At 37.8% G+C, this 21814-nt stretch overlaps 9 protein-coding genes across 9 annotated transcripts; 2 read left to right on the top strand and 7 right to left on the bottom strand.

Moving 5' to 3' along the window:
• Window positions 1-44: 44 nt before the first annotated feature.
• On the bottom strand, window positions 45-3993 carry LOC128169616 (histone H3-like). Its single transcript, XM_052835732.1, has 2 exons — window positions 3450-3993; window positions 45-1471 (listed from the first exon to the last, which is right to left on the bottom strand). The coding sequence occupies exons 1-2, from the start codon at window positions 3903-3905 to the stop codon at window positions 1133-1135; spliced, it is 795 nt and encodes a 264-aa protein (XP_052691692.1). The 5' UTR covers window positions 3906-3993; the 3' UTR covers window positions 45-1132.
• Window positions 3994-5144: 1151 nt separating this feature from the next.
• On the bottom strand, window positions 5145-6451 carry LOC128169626 (histone H2A-like). The gene has a single exon (XM_052835742.1). The coding sequence runs from the start codon at window positions 6376-6378 to the stop codon at window positions 5998-6000; it is 381 nt and encodes a 126-aa protein (XP_052691702.1). The 5' UTR covers window positions 6379-6451; the 3' UTR covers window positions 5145-5997.
• A 5-nt stretch (window positions 6452-6456) lies between these two features.
• On the top strand, window positions 6457-7221 carry LOC128169625 (histone H2B-like). The gene has a single exon (XM_052835741.1). It carries the CDS (start codon window positions 6472-6474, stop codon window positions 7015-7017), a length of 546 nt encoding a protein of 181 aa, XP_052691701.1. The 5' UTR covers window positions 6457-6471; the 3' UTR covers window positions 7018-7221.
• Window positions 7222-8193: 972 nt separating this feature from the next.
• LOC128169618 (histone H4) lies at window positions 8194-8612 on the bottom strand. The gene has a single exon (XM_052835734.1). It carries the CDS (start codon window positions 8566-8568, stop codon window positions 8257-8259), a length of 312 nt encoding a protein of 103 aa, XP_052691694.1. The 5' UTR covers window positions 8569-8612; the 3' UTR covers window positions 8194-8256.
• Window positions 8613-8835: 223 nt separating this feature from the next.
• Window positions 8836-12798, bottom strand: LOC128169619 (histone H3-like). The gene is made up of 2 exons (XM_052835735.1): window positions 12245-12798; window positions 8836-10266 (listed from the first exon to the last, which is right to left on the bottom strand). Exons 1-2 carry the CDS (start codon window positions 12698-12700, stop codon window positions 9928-9930), a joined length of 795 nt encoding a protein of 264 aa, XP_052691695.1. The 5' UTR covers window positions 12701-12798; the 3' UTR covers window positions 8836-9927.
• A 1141-nt stretch (window positions 12799-13939) lies between these two features.
• LOC128169628 (histone H2A-like) lies at window positions 13940-15246 on the bottom strand. The gene has a single exon (XM_052835744.1). The coding sequence runs from the start codon at window positions 15171-15173 to the stop codon at window positions 14793-14795; it is 381 nt and encodes a 126-aa protein (XP_052691704.1). The 5' UTR covers window positions 15174-15246; the 3' UTR covers window positions 13940-14792.
• A 5-nt stretch (window positions 15247-15251) lies between these two features.
• LOC128169627 (histone H2B-like) lies at window positions 15252-16016 on the top strand. The gene has a single exon (XM_052835743.1). It carries the CDS (start codon window positions 15267-15269, stop codon window positions 15810-15812), a length of 546 nt encoding a protein of 181 aa, XP_052691703.1. The 5' UTR covers window positions 15252-15266; the 3' UTR covers window positions 15813-16016.
• A 971-nt stretch (window positions 16017-16987) lies between these two features.
• Window positions 16988-17406, bottom strand: LOC128169601 (histone H4). The gene has a single exon (XM_052835716.1). The coding sequence runs from the start codon at window positions 17360-17362 to the stop codon at window positions 17051-17053; it is 312 nt and encodes a 103-aa protein (XP_052691676.1). The 5' UTR covers window positions 17363-17406; the 3' UTR covers window positions 16988-17050.
• Window positions 17407-17633: 227 nt separating this feature from the next.
• Window positions 17634-21582, bottom strand: LOC128169605 (histone H3-like). Its single transcript, XM_052835719.1, has 2 exons — window positions 21039-21582; window positions 17634-19060 (listed from the first exon to the last, which is right to left on the bottom strand). The coding sequence occupies exons 1-2, from the start codon at window positions 21492-21494 to the stop codon at window positions 18722-18724; spliced, it is 795 nt and encodes a 264-aa protein (XP_052691679.1). The 5' UTR covers window positions 21495-21582; the 3' UTR covers window positions 17634-18721.
• Between the last annotated feature and the right edge of the window lie 232 nt (window positions 21583-21814).

Below are 21814 nucleotides of genomic sequence, written 5' to 3'. Positions count from 1 at the left end.
TAATAAAACTTTTTGGGGTTTCTTTTTTTTTAAAAAGAGGGATGGTGGTATTGAATAAATCATTTGTTCCAGATTTTCTACATCTTACCAAAACATAGGAACACAATAATTATTATCATTTTGCTTTTGTTTAATATCATTTTTAAAGTGTAAACACACATTCTGTATTAAATCTAGTAATAAATACATGCAAAGAAAAAAAAATCATTTTTCTTACCGGTGAGTACATATCAAAATGAAAACATAATGCAATATGATGATATTTACTTTAGCAATTTCAGTTATAGTGTAATTTCAATGTGTATTTCTTCCCTTTTTGATGAATTATGCACCAGTGATTCAGTCAAGTGTTCATTTCATTGAGATAAAAAATACACTTTCCATTCTTTACAAGGAAACTGAATAAAAGAAAACAAAATCCGACAAGAACATGAACACATGCTCATGACATACTTTACCACTGAAATATGAAAAAAGAACTACAGGGGACAAATATTACACAAATTTCAATTTCATGCAGAATCGCTCTTTTAGTAGTGAATTTTCCTACTTTTAAACTAATTCATTGCACTATCTTTATATTTTCTTTAACATAACACACAGTTATATGTGCGAGCATCATAGCACGAATGTCTGAGACTGAAGTATAAGAATCAAATATGGTTGCAATAATTATAAAATATTATGTGCCATACACATTTCTGTCGGTAAATTTTAAGTACTGATGCAAGTACAGCCCTACATTTTCCGGCAATATTTTTCTTGTAATGTTATGACTAAATGCACAACTTACAGAGAAAAAAATCAATCACAATGCAATCATATGTATAGCTGTATGGTATAGTATAATATATTCTCTTCAGAAGGGCCTTTTATATTGTGTCAGATCAAATCATTCTACCCATTGACCATTGTCATGTTTGTAGTTCACAGTGAAATATGATAAGAAGGGCAGAGTTTAGAAGTACATATTATGTGTGTAGGGTTTAATCTCATGTTTTCAAAATGTGCACTTTTTACTTGTGCAATTTCGTTGAATTGTAGTCTTCATTGATTGTAATATAGGCATCTTTTCTAAAAGTTTAGGTGGCCGTGAAAACGGCCGTTTTGTATTTGTCAGAGACAAAGAAATTTAAGCTCTCTCGCCACGGATACGTCTGGCAAGCTGGATGTCTTTTGGCATGATGGTGACTCTCTTGGCGTGGATAGCGCACAAGTTGGTGTCCTCAAAGAGTCCAACAAGGTAAGCTTCGCTGGCTTCCTGGAGAGCCATGACGGCGGAGCTCTGGAATCGCAGATCAGTCTTGAAGTCCTGAGCAATCTCACGGACCAGACGCTGGAAGGGCAATTTCCTGATGAGCAACTCTGTGCTTTTCTGGTATCTCCTGATCTCACGGAGAGCGACGGTTCCGGGCCTGTATCTGTGGGGTTTCTTGACTCCACCAGTGGCTGGGGCGCTCTTACGGGCGGCCTTGGTAGCCAGTTGTTTACGTGGAGCCTTTCCTCCGGTAGATTTTCTTGCAGTCTGCTTTGTACGAGCCATCTTCGACGAGTGTCAAATGAATGAATGAGGCAGATCGCTCTCTGTATAAATTTTATACCGAGTCGATGAATAACAGGTCTGCCTTCAAAATCACCGCGCCCTCACTAACGACCATTGCCATTGGTTATCCTAACTGAGAGAGCTGGCCTGTGATTAGTCGGTAATAACTCGTGCCCATTGGCCCGGTGCAAAATCATTTCAATCCGGCTTTTGCACAGAATTTGTGAACTTAGAAAATTAGGCGTATATCGGTGAAATTTGAATTTAAGAGATACAGAAAAGCAACCAGTATAAGACTAACAGCAAATTTCGATAGAAATACAACATATACATGTCTTTAAAACTATTCAGCGATTTTCATGTTCATAATCAGATTAAAATCAACAACTCATAGCAACTCAATGCATACATGTAGGCCCTATAATCCGTTAAATACATCCATCAAATTCATAACTGATATAATGTATATGTATACCCTAAAAGGTCGAGTCGCATTATATATTTTTTTCAGAAGCCAAAAATGTTTAGAGAAGAGAGAACAATACATAATCAAGATGCACTAAGTACGTTGTATATATATATGTACACATATTAGAATATTAAAACAAAAACAAAATATATAAATAAATAAATAAACTTACCACGATATCTCAGAAAATGCCATGGGATGTAATCCAGTGCACTCATCCTGTAAATGCAGAGAGAAATGAGAATAGTCTGCTGTTCCCACATTCATAGTGACTGACACAATCATGTATATTTCATCCTGTATATGCACACTTCACATGTTCCTGTCCTGTAGAATTCAACAAAATAATAATTATGACTATGCTCCTTATTTATTTTTTGTTTGCTTTTGAAAAAGATTGACAAGCATGAATTCAATCACATGTCAAATAAAAAAAAAAGGTAATGTGCATGCAGCCTCATCCTACATCTATGATTAGATATGTACTTGTTGAATTAACAATTACATTTAAATGAGTTCTTCTGTTAAAACATTCCAATGGCATGTAAAAAAGATTAAAAACTAAGTGTTATATGCTGATATATGAATTCAAAATATTGTGAATTAAACAGGCCTCATTCGACTGATTGTCGCATTTGTGATATTTTCATATCCCTTATTTATTCTTATACTCATAGAAAAAAAAAAAATCCTCCTTGGAAGGGGGGGTGTTAGGTGTTTGGTGGGTTATTTATGGGTTTTTTGGTGTTTTTTTTGTAATGTTGGGGACAGAGGCAGGGTGGGCATGCTATTGTTTAAAAAAAAAGATATCATTTGCACATTAATATTATTTTTTTTACAAGTTTAATACAAAGGCTAAAAATGTCATATTCATTACATGTTTCATGTGAATATATGTCAAGTGCAGAGACTAACATTTTCTAAATATAGGAAAACATGCACAGATAGTAATAATGCACGTCAATTCATTTTGTTTGTGTCTGTTTTTTGTTCATTATATCATTCATAATCAATGGATGATATTTCCAATACAAATGAAGAAATAAAGTAATGAATGAATGAATGAATGAATACATGGAATGAATACCGACAGTCGTCACCTTTTTTTTTATGCGATTTTAAAAACTATGTTTTATTAGATATGCACCCAAGCATGTAATATTACATTCATGACACACACACACACACATGTACGTTTCTTTGTTATTTGTAATTGAGACATCTTTTCGAAAAATATGGGTAGCCCTGAAAAGGGCTTTTTTTTTTTTTAAAGTGAGCAATCTGCAGTGATGCTGGAATTGCTTATTTCTTTGCTGCTGCCTTCTTGGGAGTCTTGGCTTTCTTTGCAGCTGACTTCTTAGGTGTCTTGACCTTCTTTGGCTTGGCTGCTGCCTTCTTTGGGGATTTAGTTGCTGCCTTCTTCTTTGGAGTCTTAACCTTCTTCGGTCCGGCTGCTTTCTTGGGGGACTTCTTCTTCTTCTCTGCAGTCTTTTTCTCTCCGGCTACCTTCTTTGGTTTTGCTGCTGCGGCCTTCTTGGGTTTTGCTGCCTTAGGCTTGGCAACTTTCTTGGCCTTTGGCTTCTTCTCAGTCTTGGGCTTGTCACCAAGCTTGAAGGAGCCACTGGCGCCTGTGCCCTTGGCTTGTTTCAGAGCACCTTTCTTCACTCCGTTCTTCAGAGCCATTTTCAAGTGGGCGTTGATGGAGTTGACGTCGTTGCCGACTTTGTAGTTGGCCATTATGTACTTTAGAATGGCTTGTCTGGAAGATCCGCCACGCTCTTTCAAAGATTCCAGGGCGGCCCTGATCATGTCAACGTACTTGGGGTGCGCTGCTGGCACCTTAGGCTTTGTAACCTTCTTCTTGGCTGGGGTTGTGGTTGCTGTATCTGCCATGGTTTCGGACGAAATGGAAACGGCGTTCTATTCACTGCGAACTAAGACGAGGAAATAATGGGGTCACAAGCACTCGCTGTTTTTGTTTACATCGAGCGCGGACGTCCTCGAAAACATCCCCTAAAATCGAAGCGCTTGTTCATACTGAGGTCGATGTGTGTTTTGATGTTGGTGTTTGCATCCTTGTTTCGACGTTTCATAGGCCGCAATTGTAACTATTCTACTAAAAACACGTAATGTGGATATATCTGTAAAGTATTATCTGCGTTTCGCCCGTAAAAATATCACGAAAATAATCAAAATTAAACGAAAACATAGGCCAGACTATCATTTTGCAACTGCACAGACAGCTAAAAGTCGCGCAATCTCTCTAAAAATTATAATTTTTTACAACTTATTCAGGGCTATAACCTGTTCACTTACTGAGACATGTATACTCAATGTCGTTTATTGTGGGGTGAAGTAATTCATGTTTCTTTTTTAACGAAACACGCGACAGCTCCGTGCATCCAGAAACACGCCACACAAAAATACGTGCCGGGAAAATGTTTACTCTAGAAATGATTGTAAATTTAAAAACCTGTCGGATAGAACAAATGAGACCAACACATAAATATCAAATTTGACAAAGGAAAAACTATATGTTAGTTTATCTATTACACGCAGCATTCTAGTGCAAAATACGCTGTAAAATCGTTTTGCTTATATACGAATTGTAATCCGACAAAGAAAAAAAAAATTCCATTCCTTTATTCCTTCACTAATTAATTAAACAAACTAAAATTTGTAAAAAAGAATTTCTATTTTAAAAATCCATTTCATTCATTCATTCATTCATCCATTCATTCATTTTTTGTATTCATCGCGAACCTATCTTTTTTTATCGTACCGAATGGTTTAGCTGCGCCTCAGAGTGTACACCATTACCTTAAGTTAGAAAGAAATAATATGCGGTACCAAATATGTAATAAACTTTTCCAAGAATGTCATGCGACCAGCATGCGAAGTTAAAACACTTATTCACAGAACACATATTTCATCCCACATTGGTATTTGCATGATCTCTCGTTTAATTTTTCATCCTATATTAATTCTAATACTGTAAATTTGATTGAAACCATCTACCAGCAACGTGTGAGGCAAACATCGTAAACTTATTATCTCGAGCTACCTCCAAAAAAAAAAAAAAAAAAAAAAAAAAAAAAATCACATGTACATCAGATTGCATTTATAGATATATCCATAAGCCTATACAGATGTAGATTTCGAAATTAATGCACATACAATTTATACAATATTCACCCCTAGCTTTCAATATCATTGATCTCTGACATAAATGTATTATTCACAGTAGCACTTCATCGAGTATAAGTACATATGAATCGTAATAATTTGACATTTATGTGACAGAGTATGCATGTGTGTATATATATATATATACGTTTCTTATCAATGGGTTTCAAACACTTCAGTTATATAAACACAGAAACCTAGAATTGTATATTTCCTTTTATACGACAAGTCGTTATCCAAGCACACAAAATCAGTTCAGTTAGAAATGGTTATTAATTAACGACCTGGTTATATACAGCACGCAAATTGTGCGAACATTCACGTGAATTTCTCCATAGTCTGTATCATCTATATGCGCCAAGTGTCTATTTATTTATTTTTTTCATTTATTTATTTATCTCTCTCTTTATTTTAAAGTCTGGCGATTTCCTTTACAAAATTAAATCGGGGAAAACGTTGATTACATGCAGTCAGGGACGAGGATGGTATATTAATTGACAGCGTAATAGAAATGAAATTAATCGAAATACAAATAGAATGTGCAAATCGGAATCAAAATATTGAACACAGACAGTTTTAAATTAATGTGTGTGTGTTTCTTTTTTCTTGAAAGCAACTGCACGCACGCTAATATATACCGTTGTCTCGATAATCTAAGAAGCGTGTATCTACGTGTGCTTTTTATATAAATGCTTATGTGCATGTACACTGCATATTATAGAGGCATCTTTTCGAAAAATATGGGTGGCCGTGAAAACGGCCGTTTGGTATAGACAAAAAAGTCGACAGAGCTGACTTTTTACTTGGCGGCGGGCTTCTGGGTCTTCTTGGGGAGGAGCACGGCCTGGATGTTGGGCAGAACACCACCCTGGGCGATGGTCACGCCGGACAGAAGTTTGTTCAACTCCTCGTCGTTGCGGATGGCCAGCTGCAGGTGACGGGGGATGATTCTGGTCTTTTTGTTGTCACGGGCTGCGTTGCCTGCCAACTCCAACACTTCAGCGGCCAAGTACTCAAGAACGGCGGCCAGGTACACAGGGGCACCGGCTCCGACTCTCTCGGCGTAGTTGCCCTTCCTCAGCAGACGGTGGATACGACCCACGGGGAACTGAAGTCCGGCACGGGATGATCGGCTCTTTGCCTTTCCCTTCACTTTACCTCCTTTACCACGTCCAGACATTTTCAAGTTGTAGGTTGGGTGCTGACAAAATGATATCAACGAATAACACACGATGCGCTGCGCCACGCTATTTAAACACTTCCACGGATTGAAATGTTCCGCCAATCGCTACGCTTGTCTTATACGCACCTCGGGCAAACCGACCAATTTAATGTTTACAAGGACGTCCGCAATTTACCTGTTCGCTTCAATCCCCCTCGCGTGATATATAAAGCCGCGATTCGCTTAGCGCCACTCATAGTTTCAGTTTGCCAGCAATCTGTAAACATGCCACCCAAAGTCGGATCTAAAGGAGCTAAGAAAGCCGCCACCAAGGCCAAGGCCCAGAGAACTGGGGACAAGAAAAAGCGCAGGAGGAGGAGGGAATCCTACGCTATCTACATCTACAAAGTCCTGAAGCAGGTGCACCCTGACACTGGAGTTTCCAGCAAGGCCATGAGCATCATGAATTCTTTCGTCAATGACATCTTCGAGAGAATCGCCGCCGAGGCTTCCCGCCTGGCCCACTACAACAAACGCTCAACCATCACCAGCAGAGAAATCCAGACTGCAGTCCGTCTTCTCCTGCCCGGTGAATTGGCCAAGCACGCTGTCTCTGAAGGCACCAAGGCTGTCACCAAGTACACCAGCAGCAAGTAAACTGCAAGCAGTGGCAGTTTGATAAAACAAAACGGCCCTTTTCAGGGCCACACAAATTTTTCGAAAAGCTACCATCTTTATAATGCAATAGTAAACAACTGTTTCAGTTGTGTGTACTGGTTGTGTCATTGTAATGCTGTCAATTTCTTAAACAGTCCTTTAAGAAAAATAAACAAATACATGAAGAAAAAAAAAACCCTCAAACACACATACATCAAATACAAATTATGCATCAGAGGGGTACGTACATGTACAATAAAAACAAAATCTTTCCCAATTACAGCACATGTGCCCGATTTCCACAGATTTCTCCTATTTTCGATGTAATAGTCTTAGAGTACAGAAGAATCCCATTGGTTGTGTTTATTTATAGTTGTGTTTATATATAGTTGTGTTTATTTATAATGGCACATAACTGATAGTTATGACTGAACAATTTAACATATGATCTGTCTGTTGAATACTATTATCTAATGTTATAATAAATCTGTAACAACATATTCTGGGCACACAACTATGCTGTATATTCTAATTTATTTCCCCACCTATTAATTGTTACAACGATAATTCACTTCCGCAGATTTTAAGACTTGAATATGGTCCACAATAGCCCATATATTATTTCATTGTAATTTATTGATATTCAAATATCAGAAAACAATCGATAAATGATGTGTTTATGTTTACATAGTATGTGTCTATTTAAACATGTTATAATATAGATTTTTGGAATAAAAAAATAACCAAACATTTATATCTAACAGCTGGTGAAATATATTGCTTTGTTTAAACTGCACGGAATGATTTGGTCCTTATTCTGAATATCAAGATTGTTAAAAAAGAAATAATAAAAATACAAATATGGTTGGGTTAGTACTATTAGTAATATTAGTACTAGTCAAATTTGAATATAGAAAGCATGTCAGGGAAAGGTGTGATATTGACAATGATGTGTGTGTGTCTTGTTTTTTTTTTTTCTTTTTTTTTTGGGGGGGGGGGGGGGGGGGGGGGGTTAGGGAACGGGTGGTGGTTTGACCTTGCCTTAACATTAACTACTTATCAATAACCCTTTCTGTATTCCATTAACTCCTGTTCTTTATGTCAGATATACATATATCATAACCCAGTATGTACAACATTTCACAACATGTGTGATAGAGGCATCTTTTCTAAAAATTTGGTGGCCGTTAAAACGGCCGTTTGTTGTCCTGTGCGTGTAGCACAAAGGCGGTTGGTTGTCTAACCACCGAATCCGTAGAGGGTACGTCCCTGTCTCTTCAGAGCGTAGACAACGTCCATGGCTGTGACGGTCTTCCTCTTGGCGTGCTCTGTGTATGTGACTGCGTCACGGATGACGTTCTCAAGGAACACCTTCAGGACACCACGGGTCTCCTCGTAGATGAGTCCGGAGATACGTTTGACTCCACCTCTGCGTGCAAGACGACGGATGGCGGGCTTGGTGATACCCTGGATGTTATCTCTCAAGACTTTCCTGTGACGCTTGGCGCCCCCCTTTCCAAGTCCTTTTCCTCCTTTACCACGTCCAGACATGTTTTCTCTCAGTTAAAGTGTACTGAAATGATCATCTACTGCCGCGTGAACAGCTTATAAAGCCCTTTATTTACGACCCGTGAGAGAGCATTCTACCTTGAAAAGTTCGGCAGGGAAAAATTAGCAATAAGTAAACTGAACGCTGATTGGCTACAGTGTAAACGCGCCTCGGCGCTTGTTTGTTGACATGTTGTCTGCAGGCACTTTTCTGTTATATAAGATATATTTAATAAAACTTTTTGGGGTTTCTTTTTTTTTAAAAAGAGGGATGGTGGTATTGAATAAATCATTTGTTCCAGATTTTCTACATCTTACCAAAACATAGGAACACAATAATTATTATCATTTTGCTTTTGTTTAATATCATTTTTAAAGTGTAAACACACATTCTGTATTAAATCTAGTAATAAATACATGCAAAGAAAAAAAAATCATTTTTCTTACCGGTGAGTACATATCAAAATGAAAACATAATGCAATATGATGATATTTACTTTAGCAATTTCAGTTATAGTGTAATTTCAATGTGTATTTCTTCCCTTTTTGATGAATTATGCACCAGTGATTCAGTCAAGTGTTCATTTCATTGAGATAAAAAATACACTTTCCATTCTTTACAAGGAAACTGAATAAAAGAAAACAAAATCCGACAAGAACATGAACACATGCTCATGACATACTTTACCACTGAAATATGAAAAAAGAACTACAGGGGACAAATATTACACAAATTTCAATTTCATGCAGAATCGCTCTTTTAGTAGTGAATTTTCCTACTTTTAAACTAATTCATTGCACTATCTTTATATTTTCTTTAACATAACACACAGTTATATGTGCGAGCATCATAGCACGAATGTCTGAGACTGAAGTATAAGAATCAAATATGGTTGCAATAATTATAAAATATTATGTGCCATACACATTTCTGTCGGTAAATTTTAAGTACTGATGCAAGTACAGCCCTACATTTTCCGGCAATATTTTTCTTGTAATGTTATGACTAAATGCACAACTTACAGAGAAAAAAATCAATCACAATGCAATCATATGTATAGCTGTATGGTATAGTATAATATATTCTCTTCAGAAGGGCCTTTTATATTGTGTCAGATCAAATCATTCTACCCATTGACCATTGTCATGTTTGTAGTTCACAGTGAAATATGATAAGAAGGGCAGAGTTTAGAAGTACATATTATGTGTGTAGGGTTTAATCTCATGTTTTCAAAATGTGCACTTTTTACTTGTGCAATTTCGTTGAATTGTAGTCTTCATTGATTGTAATATAGGCATCTTTTCTAAAAGTTTAGGTGGCCGTGAAAACGGCCGTTTTGTATTTGTCAGAGACAAAGAAATTTAAGCTCTCTCGCCACGGATACGTCTGGCAAGCTGGATGTCTTTTGGCATGATGGTGACTCTCTTGGCGTGGATAGCGCACAAGTTGGTGTCCTCAAAGAGTCCAACAAGGTAAGCTTCGCTGGCTTCCTGGAGGGCCATGACGGCGGAGCTCTGGAATCGCAGATCAGTCTTGAAGTCCTGAGCAATCTCACGGACCAGACGCTGGAAGGGCAATTTCCTGATGAGCAACTCTGTGCTTTTCTGGTATCTCCTGATCTCACGGAGAGCGACGGTTCCGGGCCTGTATCTGTGGGGTTTCTTGACTCCACCAGTGGCTGGGGCGCTCTTACGGGCGGCCTTGGTAGCCAGTTGTTTACGTGGAGCCTTTCCTCCGGTAGATTTTCTTGCAGTCTGCTTTGTACGAGCCATCTTCGACGAGTGTCAAATGAATGAATGAGGCAGATCGCTCTCTGTATAAATTTTATACCGAGTCGATGAATAACAGGTCTGCCTTCAAAATCACCGCGCCCTCACTAACGACCATTGCCATTGGTTATCCTAACTGAGAGAGCTGGCCTGTGATTAGTCGGTAATAACTCGTGCCCATTGGCCCGGTGCAAAATCATTTCAATCCGGCTTTTGCACAGAATTTGTGAACTTAGAAAATTAGGCGTATATCGGTGAAATTTGAATTTAAGAGATACAGAAAAGCAACCAGTATAAGACTAACAGCAAATTTCGATAGAAATACAACATATACATGTCTTTAAAACTATTCAGCGATTTTCATGTTCATAATCAGATTAAAATCAACAACTCATAGCAACTCAATGCATACATGTAGGCCCTATAATCCGTTAAATACATCCATCAAATTCATAACTGATATAATGTATATGTATACCCTAAAAGGTCGAGTCGCATTATATATTTTTTTCAGAAGCCAAAAATGTTTAGAGAAGAGAGAACAATACATAATCAAGATGCACTAAGTACGTTGTATATATATATGTACACATATTAGAATATTAAAACAAAAACAAAATATATAAATAAATAAATAAACTTACCACGATATCTCAGAAAATGCCATGGGATGTAATCCAGTGCACTCATCCTGTAAATGCAGAGAGAAATGAGAATAGTCTGCTGTTCCCACATTCATAGTGACTGACACAATCATGTATATTTCATCCTGTATATGCACACTTCACATGTTCCTGTCCTGTAGAATTCAACAAAATAATAATTATGACTATGCTCCTTATTTATTTTTTGTTTGCTTTTGAAAAAGATTGACAAGCATGAATTCAATCACATGTCAAATAAAAAAAAAAGGTAATGTGCATGCAGCCTCATCCTACATCTATGATTAGATATGTACTTGTTGAATTAACAATTACATTTAAATGAGTTCTTCTGTTAAAACATTCCAATGGCATGTAAAAAAGATTAAAAACTAAGTGTTATATGCTGATATATGAATTCAAAATATTGTGAATTAAACAGGCCTCATTCGACTGATTGTCGCATTTGTGATATTTTCATATCCCTTATTTATTCTTATACTCATAGAAAAAAAAAAAATCCTCCTTGGAAGGGGGGGTGTTAGGTGTTTGGTGGGTTATTTATGGGTTTTTTGGTGTTTTTTTTGTAATGTTGGGGACAGAGGCAGGGTGGGCATGCTATTGTTTAAAAAAAAAGATATCATTTGCACATTAATATTATTTTTTTTACAAGTTTAATACAAAGGCTAAAAATGTCATATTCATTACATGTTTCATGTGAATATATGTCAAGTGCAGAGACTAACATTTTCTAAATATAGGAAAACATGCACAGATAGTAATAATGCACGTCAATTCATTTTGTTTGTGTCTGTTTTTTGTTCATTATATCATTCATAATCAATGGATGATATTTCCAATACAAATGAAGAAATAAAGTAATGAATGAATGAATGAATGAATACATGGAATGAATACCGACAGTCGTCACCTTTTTTTTTATGCGATTTTAAAAACTATGTTTTATTAGATATGCACCCAAGCATGTAATATTACATTCATGACACACACACACACACATGTACGTTTCTTTGTTATTTGTAATTGAGACATCTTTTCGAAAAATATGGGTAGCCCTGAAAAGGGCTTTTTTTTTTTTTAAAGTGAGCAATCTGCAGTGATGCTGGAATTGCTTATTTCTTTGCTGCTGCCTTCTTGGGAGTCTTGGCTTTCTTTGCAGCTGACTTCTTAGGTGTCTTGACCTTCTTTGGCTTGGCTGCTGCCTTCTTTGGGGATTTAGTTGCTGCCTTCTTCTTTGGAGTCTTAACCTTCTTCGGTCCGGCTGCTTTCTTGGGGGACTTCTTCTTCTTCTCTGCAGTCTTTTTCTCTCCGGCTACCTTCTTTGGTTTTGCTGCTGCGGCCTTCTTGGGTTTTGCTGCCTTAGGCTTGGCAACTTTCTTGGCCTTTGGCTTCTTCTCAGTCTTGGGCTTGTCACCAAGCTTGAAGGAGCCACTGGCGCCTGTGCCCTTGGCTTGTTTCAGAGCACCTTTCTTCACTCCGTTCTTCAGAGCCATTTTCAAGTGGGCGTTGATGGAGTTGACGTCGTTGCCGACTTTGTAGTTGGCCATTATGTACTTTAGAATGGCTTGTCTGGAAGATCCGCCACGCTCTTTCAAAGATTCCAGGGCGGCCCTGATCATGTCAACGTACTTGGGGTGCGCTGCTGGCACCTTAGGCTTTGTAACCTTCTTCTTGGCTGGGGTTGTGGTTGCTGTATCTGCCATGGTTTCGGACGAAATGGAAACGGCGTTCTATTCACTGCGAACTAAGACGAGGAAATAATGGGGTCACAAGCACTCGCTGTTTTTGTTTACATCGAGCGCGGACGTCCTCGAAAACATCCCCTAAAATCGAAGCGCTTGTTCATACTGAGGTCGATGTGTGTTTTGATGTTGGTGTTTGCATCCTTGTTTCGACGTTTCATAGGCCGCAATTGTAACTATTCTACTAAAAACACGTAATGTGGATATATCTGTAAAGTATTATCTGCGTTTCGCCCGTAAAAATATCACGAAAATAATCAAAATTAAACGAAAACATAGGCCAGACTATCATTTTGCAACTGCACAGACAGCTAAAAGTCGCGCAATCTCTCTAAAAATTATAATTTTTTACAACTTATTCAGGGCTATAACCTGTTCACTTACTGAGACATGTATACTCAATGTCGTTTATTGTGGGGTGAAGTAATTCATGTTTCTTTTTTAACGAAACACGCGACAGCTCCGTGCATCCAGAAACACGCCACACAAAAATACGTGCCGGGAAAATGTTTACTCTAGAAATGATTGTAAATTTAAAAACCTGTCGGATAGAACAAATGAGACCAACACATAAATATCAAATTTGACAAAGGAAAAACTATATGTTAGTTTATCTATTACACGCAGCATTCTAGTGCAAAATACGCTGTAAAATCGTTTTGCTTATATACGAATTGTAATCCGACAAAGAAAAAAAAAATTCCATTCCTTTATTCCTTCACTAATTAATTAAACAAACTAAAATTTGTAAAAAAGAATTTCTATTTTAAAAATCCATTTCATTCATTCATTCATTCATCCATTCATTCATTTTTTGTATTCATCGCGAACCTATCTTTTTTTATCGTACCGAATGGTTTAGCTGCGCCTCAGAGTGTACACCATTACCTTAAGTTAGAAAGAAATAATATGCGGTACCAAATATGTAATAAACTTTTCCAAGAATGTCATGCGACCAGCATGCGAAGTTAAAACACTTATTCACAGAACACATATTTCATCCCACATTGGTATTTGCATGATCTCTCGTTTAATTTTTCATCCTATATTAATTCTAATACTGTAAATTTGATTGAAACCATCTACCAGCAACGTGTGAGGCAAACATCGTAAACTTATTATCTCGAGCTACCTCCAAAAAAAAAAAAAAAAAAAAAAAAAAAAAAATCACATGTACATCAGATTGCATTTATAGATATATCCATAAGCCTATACAGATGTAGATTTCGAAATTAATGCACATACAATTTATACAATATTCACCCCTAGCTTTCAATATCATTGATCTCTGACATAAATGTATTATTCACAGTAGCACTTCATCGAGTATAAGTACATATGAATCGTAATAATTTGACATTTATGTGACAGAGTATGCATGTGTGTATATATATATATATACGTTTCTTATCAATGGGTTTCAAACACTTCAGTTATATAAACACAGAAACCTAGAATTGTATATTTCCTTTTATACGACAAGTCGTTATCCAAGCACACAAAATCAGTTCAGTTAGAAATGGTTATTAATTAACGACCTGGTTATATACAGCACGCAAATTGTGCGAACATTCACGTGAATTTCTCCATAGTCTGTATCATCTATATGCGCCAAGTGTCTATTTATTTATTTTTTTCATTTATTTATTTATCTCTCTCTTTATTTTAAAGTCTGGCGATTTCCTTTACAAAATTAAATCGGGGAAAACGTTGATTACATGCAGTCAGGGACGAGGATGGTATATTAATTGACAGCGTAATAGAAATGAAATTAATCGAAATACAAATAGAATGTGCAAATCGGAATCAAAATATTGAACACAGACAGTTTTAAATTAATGTGTGTGTGTTTCTTTTTTCTTGAAAGCAACTGCACGCACGCTAATATATACCGTTGTCTCGATAATCTAAGAAGCGTGTATCTACGTGTGCTTTTTATATAAATGCTTATGTGCATGTACACTGCATATTATAGAGGCATCTTTTCGAAAAATATGGGTGGCCGTGAAAACGGCCGTTTGGTATAGACAAAAAAGTCGACAGAGCTGACTTTTTACTTGGCGGCGGGCTTCTGGGTCTTCTTGGGGAGGAGCACGGCCTGGATGTTGGGCAGAACACCACCCTGGGCGATGGTCACGCCGGACAGAAGTTTGTTCAACTCCTCGTCGTTGCGGATGGCCAGCTGCAGGTGACGGGGGATGATTCTGGTCTTTTTGTTGTCACGGGCTGCGTTGCCTGCCAACTCCAACACTTCAGCGGCCAAGTACTCAAGAACGGCGGCCAGGTACACAGGGGCACCGGCTCCGACTCTCTCGGCGTAGTTGCCCTTCCTCAGCAGACGGTGGATACGACCCACGGGGAACTGAAGTCCGGCACGGGATGATCGGCTCTTTGCCTTTCCCTTCACTTTACCTCCTTTACCACGTCCAGACATTTTCAAGTTGTAGGTTGGGTGCTGACAAAATGATATCAACGAATAACACACGATGCGCTGCGCCACGCTATTTAAACACTTCCACGGATTGAAATGTTCCGCCAATCGCTACGCTTGTCTTATACGCACCTCGGGCAAACCGACCAATTTAATGTTTACAAGGACGTCCGCAATTTACCTGTTCGCTTCAATCCCCCTCGCGTGATATATAAAGCCGCGATTCGCTTAGCGCCACTCATAGTTTCAGTTTGCCAGCAATCTGTAAACATGCCACCCAAAGTCGGATCTAAAGGAGCTAAGAAAGCCGCCACCAAGGCCAAGGCCCAGAGAACTGGGGACAAGAAAAAGCGCAGGAGGAGGAGGGAATCCTACGCTATCTACATCTACAAAGTCCTGAAGCAGGTGCACCCTGACACTGGAGTTTCCAGCAAGGCCATGAGCATCATGAATTCTTTCGTCAATGACATCTTCGAGAGAATCGCCGCCGAGGCTTCCCGCCTGGCCCACTACAACAAACGCTCAACCATCACCAGCAGAGAAATCCAGACTGCAGTCCGTCTTCTCCTGCCCGGTGAATTGGCCAAGCACGCTGTCTCTGAAGGCACCAAGGCTGTCACCAAGTACACCAGCAGCAAGTAAACTGCAAGCAGTGGCAGTTTGATAAAACAAAACGGCCCTTTTCAGGGCCACACAAATTTTTCGAAAAGCTACCATCTTTATAATGCAATAGTAAACAACTGTTTCAGTTGTGTGTACTGGTTGTGTCATTGTAATGCTGTCAATTTCTTAAACAGTCCTTTAAGAAAAATAAACAAATACATGAAGAAAAAAAAAACCCTCAAACACACATACATCAAATACAAATTATGCATCAGAGGGGTACGTACATGTACAATAAAAACAAAATCTTTCCCAATTACAGCACATGTGCCCGATTTCCACAGATTTCTCCTATTTTCGATGTAATAGTCTTAGAGTACAGAAGAATCCCATTGGTTGTGTTTATTTATAGTTGTGTTTATATATAGTTGTGTTTATTTATAATGGCACATAACTGATAGTTATGACTGAACAATTTAACATATGATCTGTCTGTTGAATACTATTATCTAATGTTATAATAAATCTGTAACAACATATTCTGGGCACACAACTATGCTGTATATTCTAATTTATTTCCCCACCTATTAATTGTTACAACGATAATTCACTTCCGCAGATTTTAAGACTTGAATATGGTCCACAATAGCCCATATATTATTTCATTGTAATTTATTGATATTCAAATATCAGAAAACAATCGATAAATGATGTGTTTATGTTTACATAGTATGTGTCTATTTAAACATGTTATAATATAGATTTTTGGAATAAAAAAATAACCAAACATTTATATCTAACAGCTGGTGAAATATATTGCTTTGTTTAAACTGCACGGAATGATTTGGTCCTTATTCTGAATATCAAGATTGTTAAAAAAGAAATAATAAAAATACAAATATGGTTGGGTTAGTACTATTAGTAATATTAGTACTAGTCAAATTTGAATATAGAAAGCATGTCAGGGAAAGGTGTGATATTGACAATGATGTGTGTGTGTCTTGTTTTTTTTTTTTCTTTTTTTTTTGGGGGGGGGGGGGGGGGGGGGGGTTAGGGAACGGGTGGTGGTTTGACCTTGCCTTAACATTAACTACTTATCAATAACCCTTTCTGTATTCCATTAACTCCTGTTCTTTATGTCAGATATACATATATCATAACCCAGTATGTACAACATTTCACAACATGTGTGATAGAGGCATCTTTTCTAAAAATTTGGTGGCCGTTAAAACGGCCGTTTGTTGTCCTGTGCGTGTAGCACAAAGGCGGTTGGTTGTCTAACCACCGAATCCGTAGAGGGTACGTCCCTGTCTCTTCAGAGCGTAGACAACGTCCATGGCTGTGACGGTCTTCCTCTTGGCGTGCTCTGTGTATGTGACTGCGTCACGGATGACGTTCTCAAGGAACACCTTCAGGACACCACGGGTCTCCTCGTAGATGAGTCCGGAGATACGTTTGACTCCACCTCTGCGTGCAAGACGACGGATGGCGGGCTTGGTGATACCCTGGATGTTATCTCTCAAGACTTTCCTGTGACGCTTGGCGCCCCCCTTTCCAAGTCCTTTTCCTCCTTTACCACGTCCAGACATGTTTTCTCTCAGTTAAAGTGTACTGAAATGATCATCTACTGCCGCGTGAACAGCTTATAAAGCCCTTTATTTACGACCCGTGAGAGAGCATTCTACCTTGAAAAGTTCGGCAGGGAAAAATTAGCAATAAGTAAACTGAACGCTGATTGGCTACAGTGTAAACGCGCCTCGGCGCTTGTTTGTTGACATGTTGTCTGCAGGCACTTTTCTGTTATATAAGATATATTTAATAAAACTTTTTGGGGTTTCTTTTTTTTTAAAAAGAGGGATGGTGGTATTGAATAAATCATTTGTTCCAGATTTTCTACATCTTACCAAAACATAGGAACACAATAATTATTATCATTTTGCTTTTGTTTAATATCATTTTTAAAGTGTAAACACACATTCTGTATTAAATCTAGTAATAAATACATGCAAAGAAAAAAAAATCATTTTTCTTACCGGTGAGTACATATCAAAATGAAAACATAATGCAATATGATGATATTTACTTTAGCAATTTCAGTTATAGTGTAATTTCAATGTGTATTTCTTCCCTTTTTGATGAATTATGCACCAGTGATTCAGTCAAGTGTTCATTTCATTGAGATAAAAAATACACTTTCCATTCTTTACAAGGAAACTGAATAAAAGAAAACAAAATCCGACAAGAACATGAACACATGCTCATGACATACTTTACCACTGAAATATGAAAAAAGAACTACAGGGGACAAATATTACACAAATTTCAATTTCATGCAGAATCGCTCTTTTAGTAGTGAATTTTCCTACTTTTAAACTAATTCATTGCACTATCTTTATATTTTCTTTAACATAACACACAGTTATATGTGCGAGCATCATAGCACGAATGTCTGAGACTGAAGTATAAGAATCAAATATGGTTGCAATAATTATAAAATATTATGTGCCATACACATTTCTGTCGGTAAATTTTAAGTACTGATGCAAGTACAGCCCTACATTTTCCGGCAATATTTTTCTTGTAATGTTATGACTAAATGCACAACTTACAGAGAAAAAAATCAATCACAATGCAATCATATGTATAGCTGTATGGTATAGTATAATATATTCTCTTCAGAAGGGCCTTTTATATTGTGTCAGATCAAATCATTCTACCCATTGACCATTGTCATGTTTGTAGTTCACAGTGAAATATGATAAGAAGGGCAGAGTTTAGAAGTACATATTATGTGTGTAGGGTTTAATCTCATGTTTTCAAAATGTGCACTTTTTACTTGTGCAATTTCGTTGAATTGTAGTCTTCATTGATTGTAATATAGGCATCTTTTCTAAAAGTTTAGGTGGCCGTGAAAACGGCCGTTTTGTATTTGTCAGAGACAAAGAAATTTAAGCTCTCTCGCCACGGATACGTCTGGCAAGCTGGATGTCTTTTGGCATGATGGTGACTCTCTTGGCGTGGATAGCGCACAAGTTGGTGTCCTCAAAGAGTCCAACAAGGTAAGCTTCGCTGGCTTCCTGGAGAGCCATGACGGCGGAGCTCTGGAATCGCAGATCAGTCTTGAAGTCCTGAGCAATCTCACGGACCAGACGCTGGAAGGGCAATTTCCTGATGAGCAACTCTGTGCTTTTCTGGTATCTCCTGATCTCACGGAGAGCGACGGTTCCGGGCCTGTATCTGTGGGGTTTCTTGACTCCACCAGTGGCTGGGGCGCTCTTACGGGCGGCCTTGGTAGCCAGTTGTTTACGTGGAGCCTTTCCTCCGGTAGATTTTCTTGCAGTCTGCTTTGTACGAGCCATCTTCGACGAGTGTCAAATGAATGAATGAGGCAGATCGCTCTCTGTATAAATTTTATACCGAGTCGATGAATAACAGGTCTGCCTTCAAAATCACCGCGCCCTCACTAACGACCATTGCCATTGGTTATCCTAACTGAGAGAGCTGGCCTGTGATTAGTCGGTAATAACTCGTGCCCATTGGCCCGGTGCAAAATCATTTCAATCCGGCTTTTGCACAGAATTTGTGAACTTAGAAAATTAGGCGTATATCGGTGAAATTTGAATTTAAGAGATACAGAAAAGCAACCAGTATAAGACTAACAGCAAATTTCGATAGAAATACAACATATACATGTCTTTAAAACTATTCAGCGATTTTCATGTTCATAATCAGATTAAAATCAACAACTCATAGCAACTCAATGCATACATGTAGGCCCTATAATCCGTTAAATACATCCATCAAATTCATAACTGATATAATGTATATGTATACCCTAAAAGGTCGAGTCGCATTATATATTTTTTTCAGAAGCCAAAAATGTTTAGAGAAGAGAGAACAATACATAATCAAGATGCACTAAGTACGTTGTATATATATATGTACACATATTAGAATATTAAAACAAAAACAAAATATATAAATAAATAAATAAACTTACCACGATATCTCAGAAAATGCCATGGGATGTAATCCAGTGCACTCATCCTGTAAATGCAGAGAGAAATGAGAATAGTCTGCTGTTCCCACATTCATAGTGACTGACACAATCATGTATATTTCATCCTGTATATGCACACTTCACATGTTCCTGTCCTGTAGAATTCAACAAAATAATAATTATGACTATGCTCCTTATTTATTTTTTGTTTGCTTTTGAAAAAGATTGACAAGCATGAATTCAATCACATGTCAAATAAAAAAAAAAGGTAATGTGCATGCAGCCTCATCCTACATCTATGATTAGATATGTACTTGTTGAATTAACAATTACATTTAAATGAGTTCTTCTGTTAAAACATTCCAATGGCATGTAAAAAAGATTAAAAACTAAGTGTTATATGCTGATATATGAATTCAAAATATTGTGAATTAAACAGGCCTCATTCGACTGATTGTCGCATTTGTGATATTTTCATATCCCTTATTTATTCTTATACTCATAGAAAAAAAAAAAATCCTCCTTGGAAGGGGGGGTGTTAGGTGTTTGGTGGGTTATTTATGGGTTTTTTGGTGTTTTTTTTGTAATGTTGGGGACAGAGGCAGGGTGGGCATGCTATTGTTTAAAAAAAAAGATATCATTTGCACATTAATATTATTTTTTTTACAAGTTTAATACAAAGGCTAAAAATGTCATATTCATTACATGTTTCATGTGAATATATGTCAAGTGCAGAGACTAACATTTTCTAAATATAGGAAAACATGCACAGATAGTAATAATGCACGTCAATTCATTTTGTTTGTGTCTGTTTTTTGTTCATTATATCATTCATAATCAATGGATGATATTTCCAATACAAATGAAGAAATAAAGTAATGAATGAATGAATGAATGAATACATGGAATGAATACCGACAGTCGTCACCTTTTTTTTTATGCGATTTTAAAAACTATGTTTTATTAGATATGCACCCAAGCATGTAATATTACATTCATGACACACACACACACACATGTACGTTTCTTTGTTATTTGTAATTGAGACATCTTTTCGAAAAATATGGGTAGCCCTGAAAAGGGCTTTTTTTTTTTTTAAAGTGAGCAATCTGCAGTGATGCTGGAATTGCTTATTTCTTTGCTGCTGCCTTCTTGGGAGTCTTGGCTTTCTTTGCAGCTGACTTCTTAGGTGTCTTGACCTTCTTTGGCTTGGCTGCTGCCTTCTTTGGGGATTTAGTTGCTGCCTTCTTCTTTGGAGTCTTAACCTTCTTCGGTCCGGCTGCTTTCTTGGGGGACTTCTTCTTCTTCTCTGCAGTCTTTTTCTCTCCGGCTACCTTCTTTGGTTTTGCTGCTGCGGCCTTCTTGGGTTTTGCTGCCTTAGGCTTGGCAACTTTCTTGGCCTTTGGCTTCTTCTCAGTCTTGGGCTTGTCACCAAGCTTGAAGGAGCCACTGGCGCCTGTGCCCTTGGCTTGTTTCAGAGCACCTTTCTTCACTCCGTTCTTCAGAGCCATTTTCAAGTGGGCGTTGATGGAGTTGACGTCGTTGCCGACTTTGTAGTTGGCCATTATGTACTTTAGAATGGCTTGTCTGGAAGATCCGCCACGCTCTTTCAAAGATTCCAGGGCGGCCCTGATCATGTCAACGTACTTGGGGTGCGCTGCTGGCACCTTAGGCTTTGTAACCTTCTTCTTGGCTGGGGTTGTGGTTGCTGTATCTGCCATGGTTTCGGACGAAATGGAAACGGCGTTCTATTCACTGCGAACTAAGACGAGGAAATAATGGGGTCACAAGCACTCGCTGTTTTTGTTTACATCGAGCGCGGACGTCCTCGAAAACATCCCCTAAAATCGAAGCGCTTGTTCATACTGAGGTCGATGTGTGTTTTGATGTTGGTGTTTGCATCCTTGTTTCGACGTTTCATAGGCCGCAATTGTAACTATTCTACTAAAAACACGTAATGTGGATATATCTGTAAAGTATTATCTGCGTTTCGCCCGTAAAAATATCACGAAAATAATCAAAATTAAACGAAAACATAGGC

Source organism: Crassostrea angulata, unplaced genomic scaffold (genome assembly GCF_025612915.1).
Source record: "Crassostrea angulata isolate pt1a10 unplaced genomic scaffold, ASM2561291v2 HiC_scaffold_160, whole genome shotgun sequence".
NCBI lineage: Eukaryota > Metazoa > Mollusca > Bivalvia > Ostreida > Ostreidae > Magallana > Magallana angulata.
This window is presented reverse-complemented; position numbering and strand designations above follow the sequence as displayed.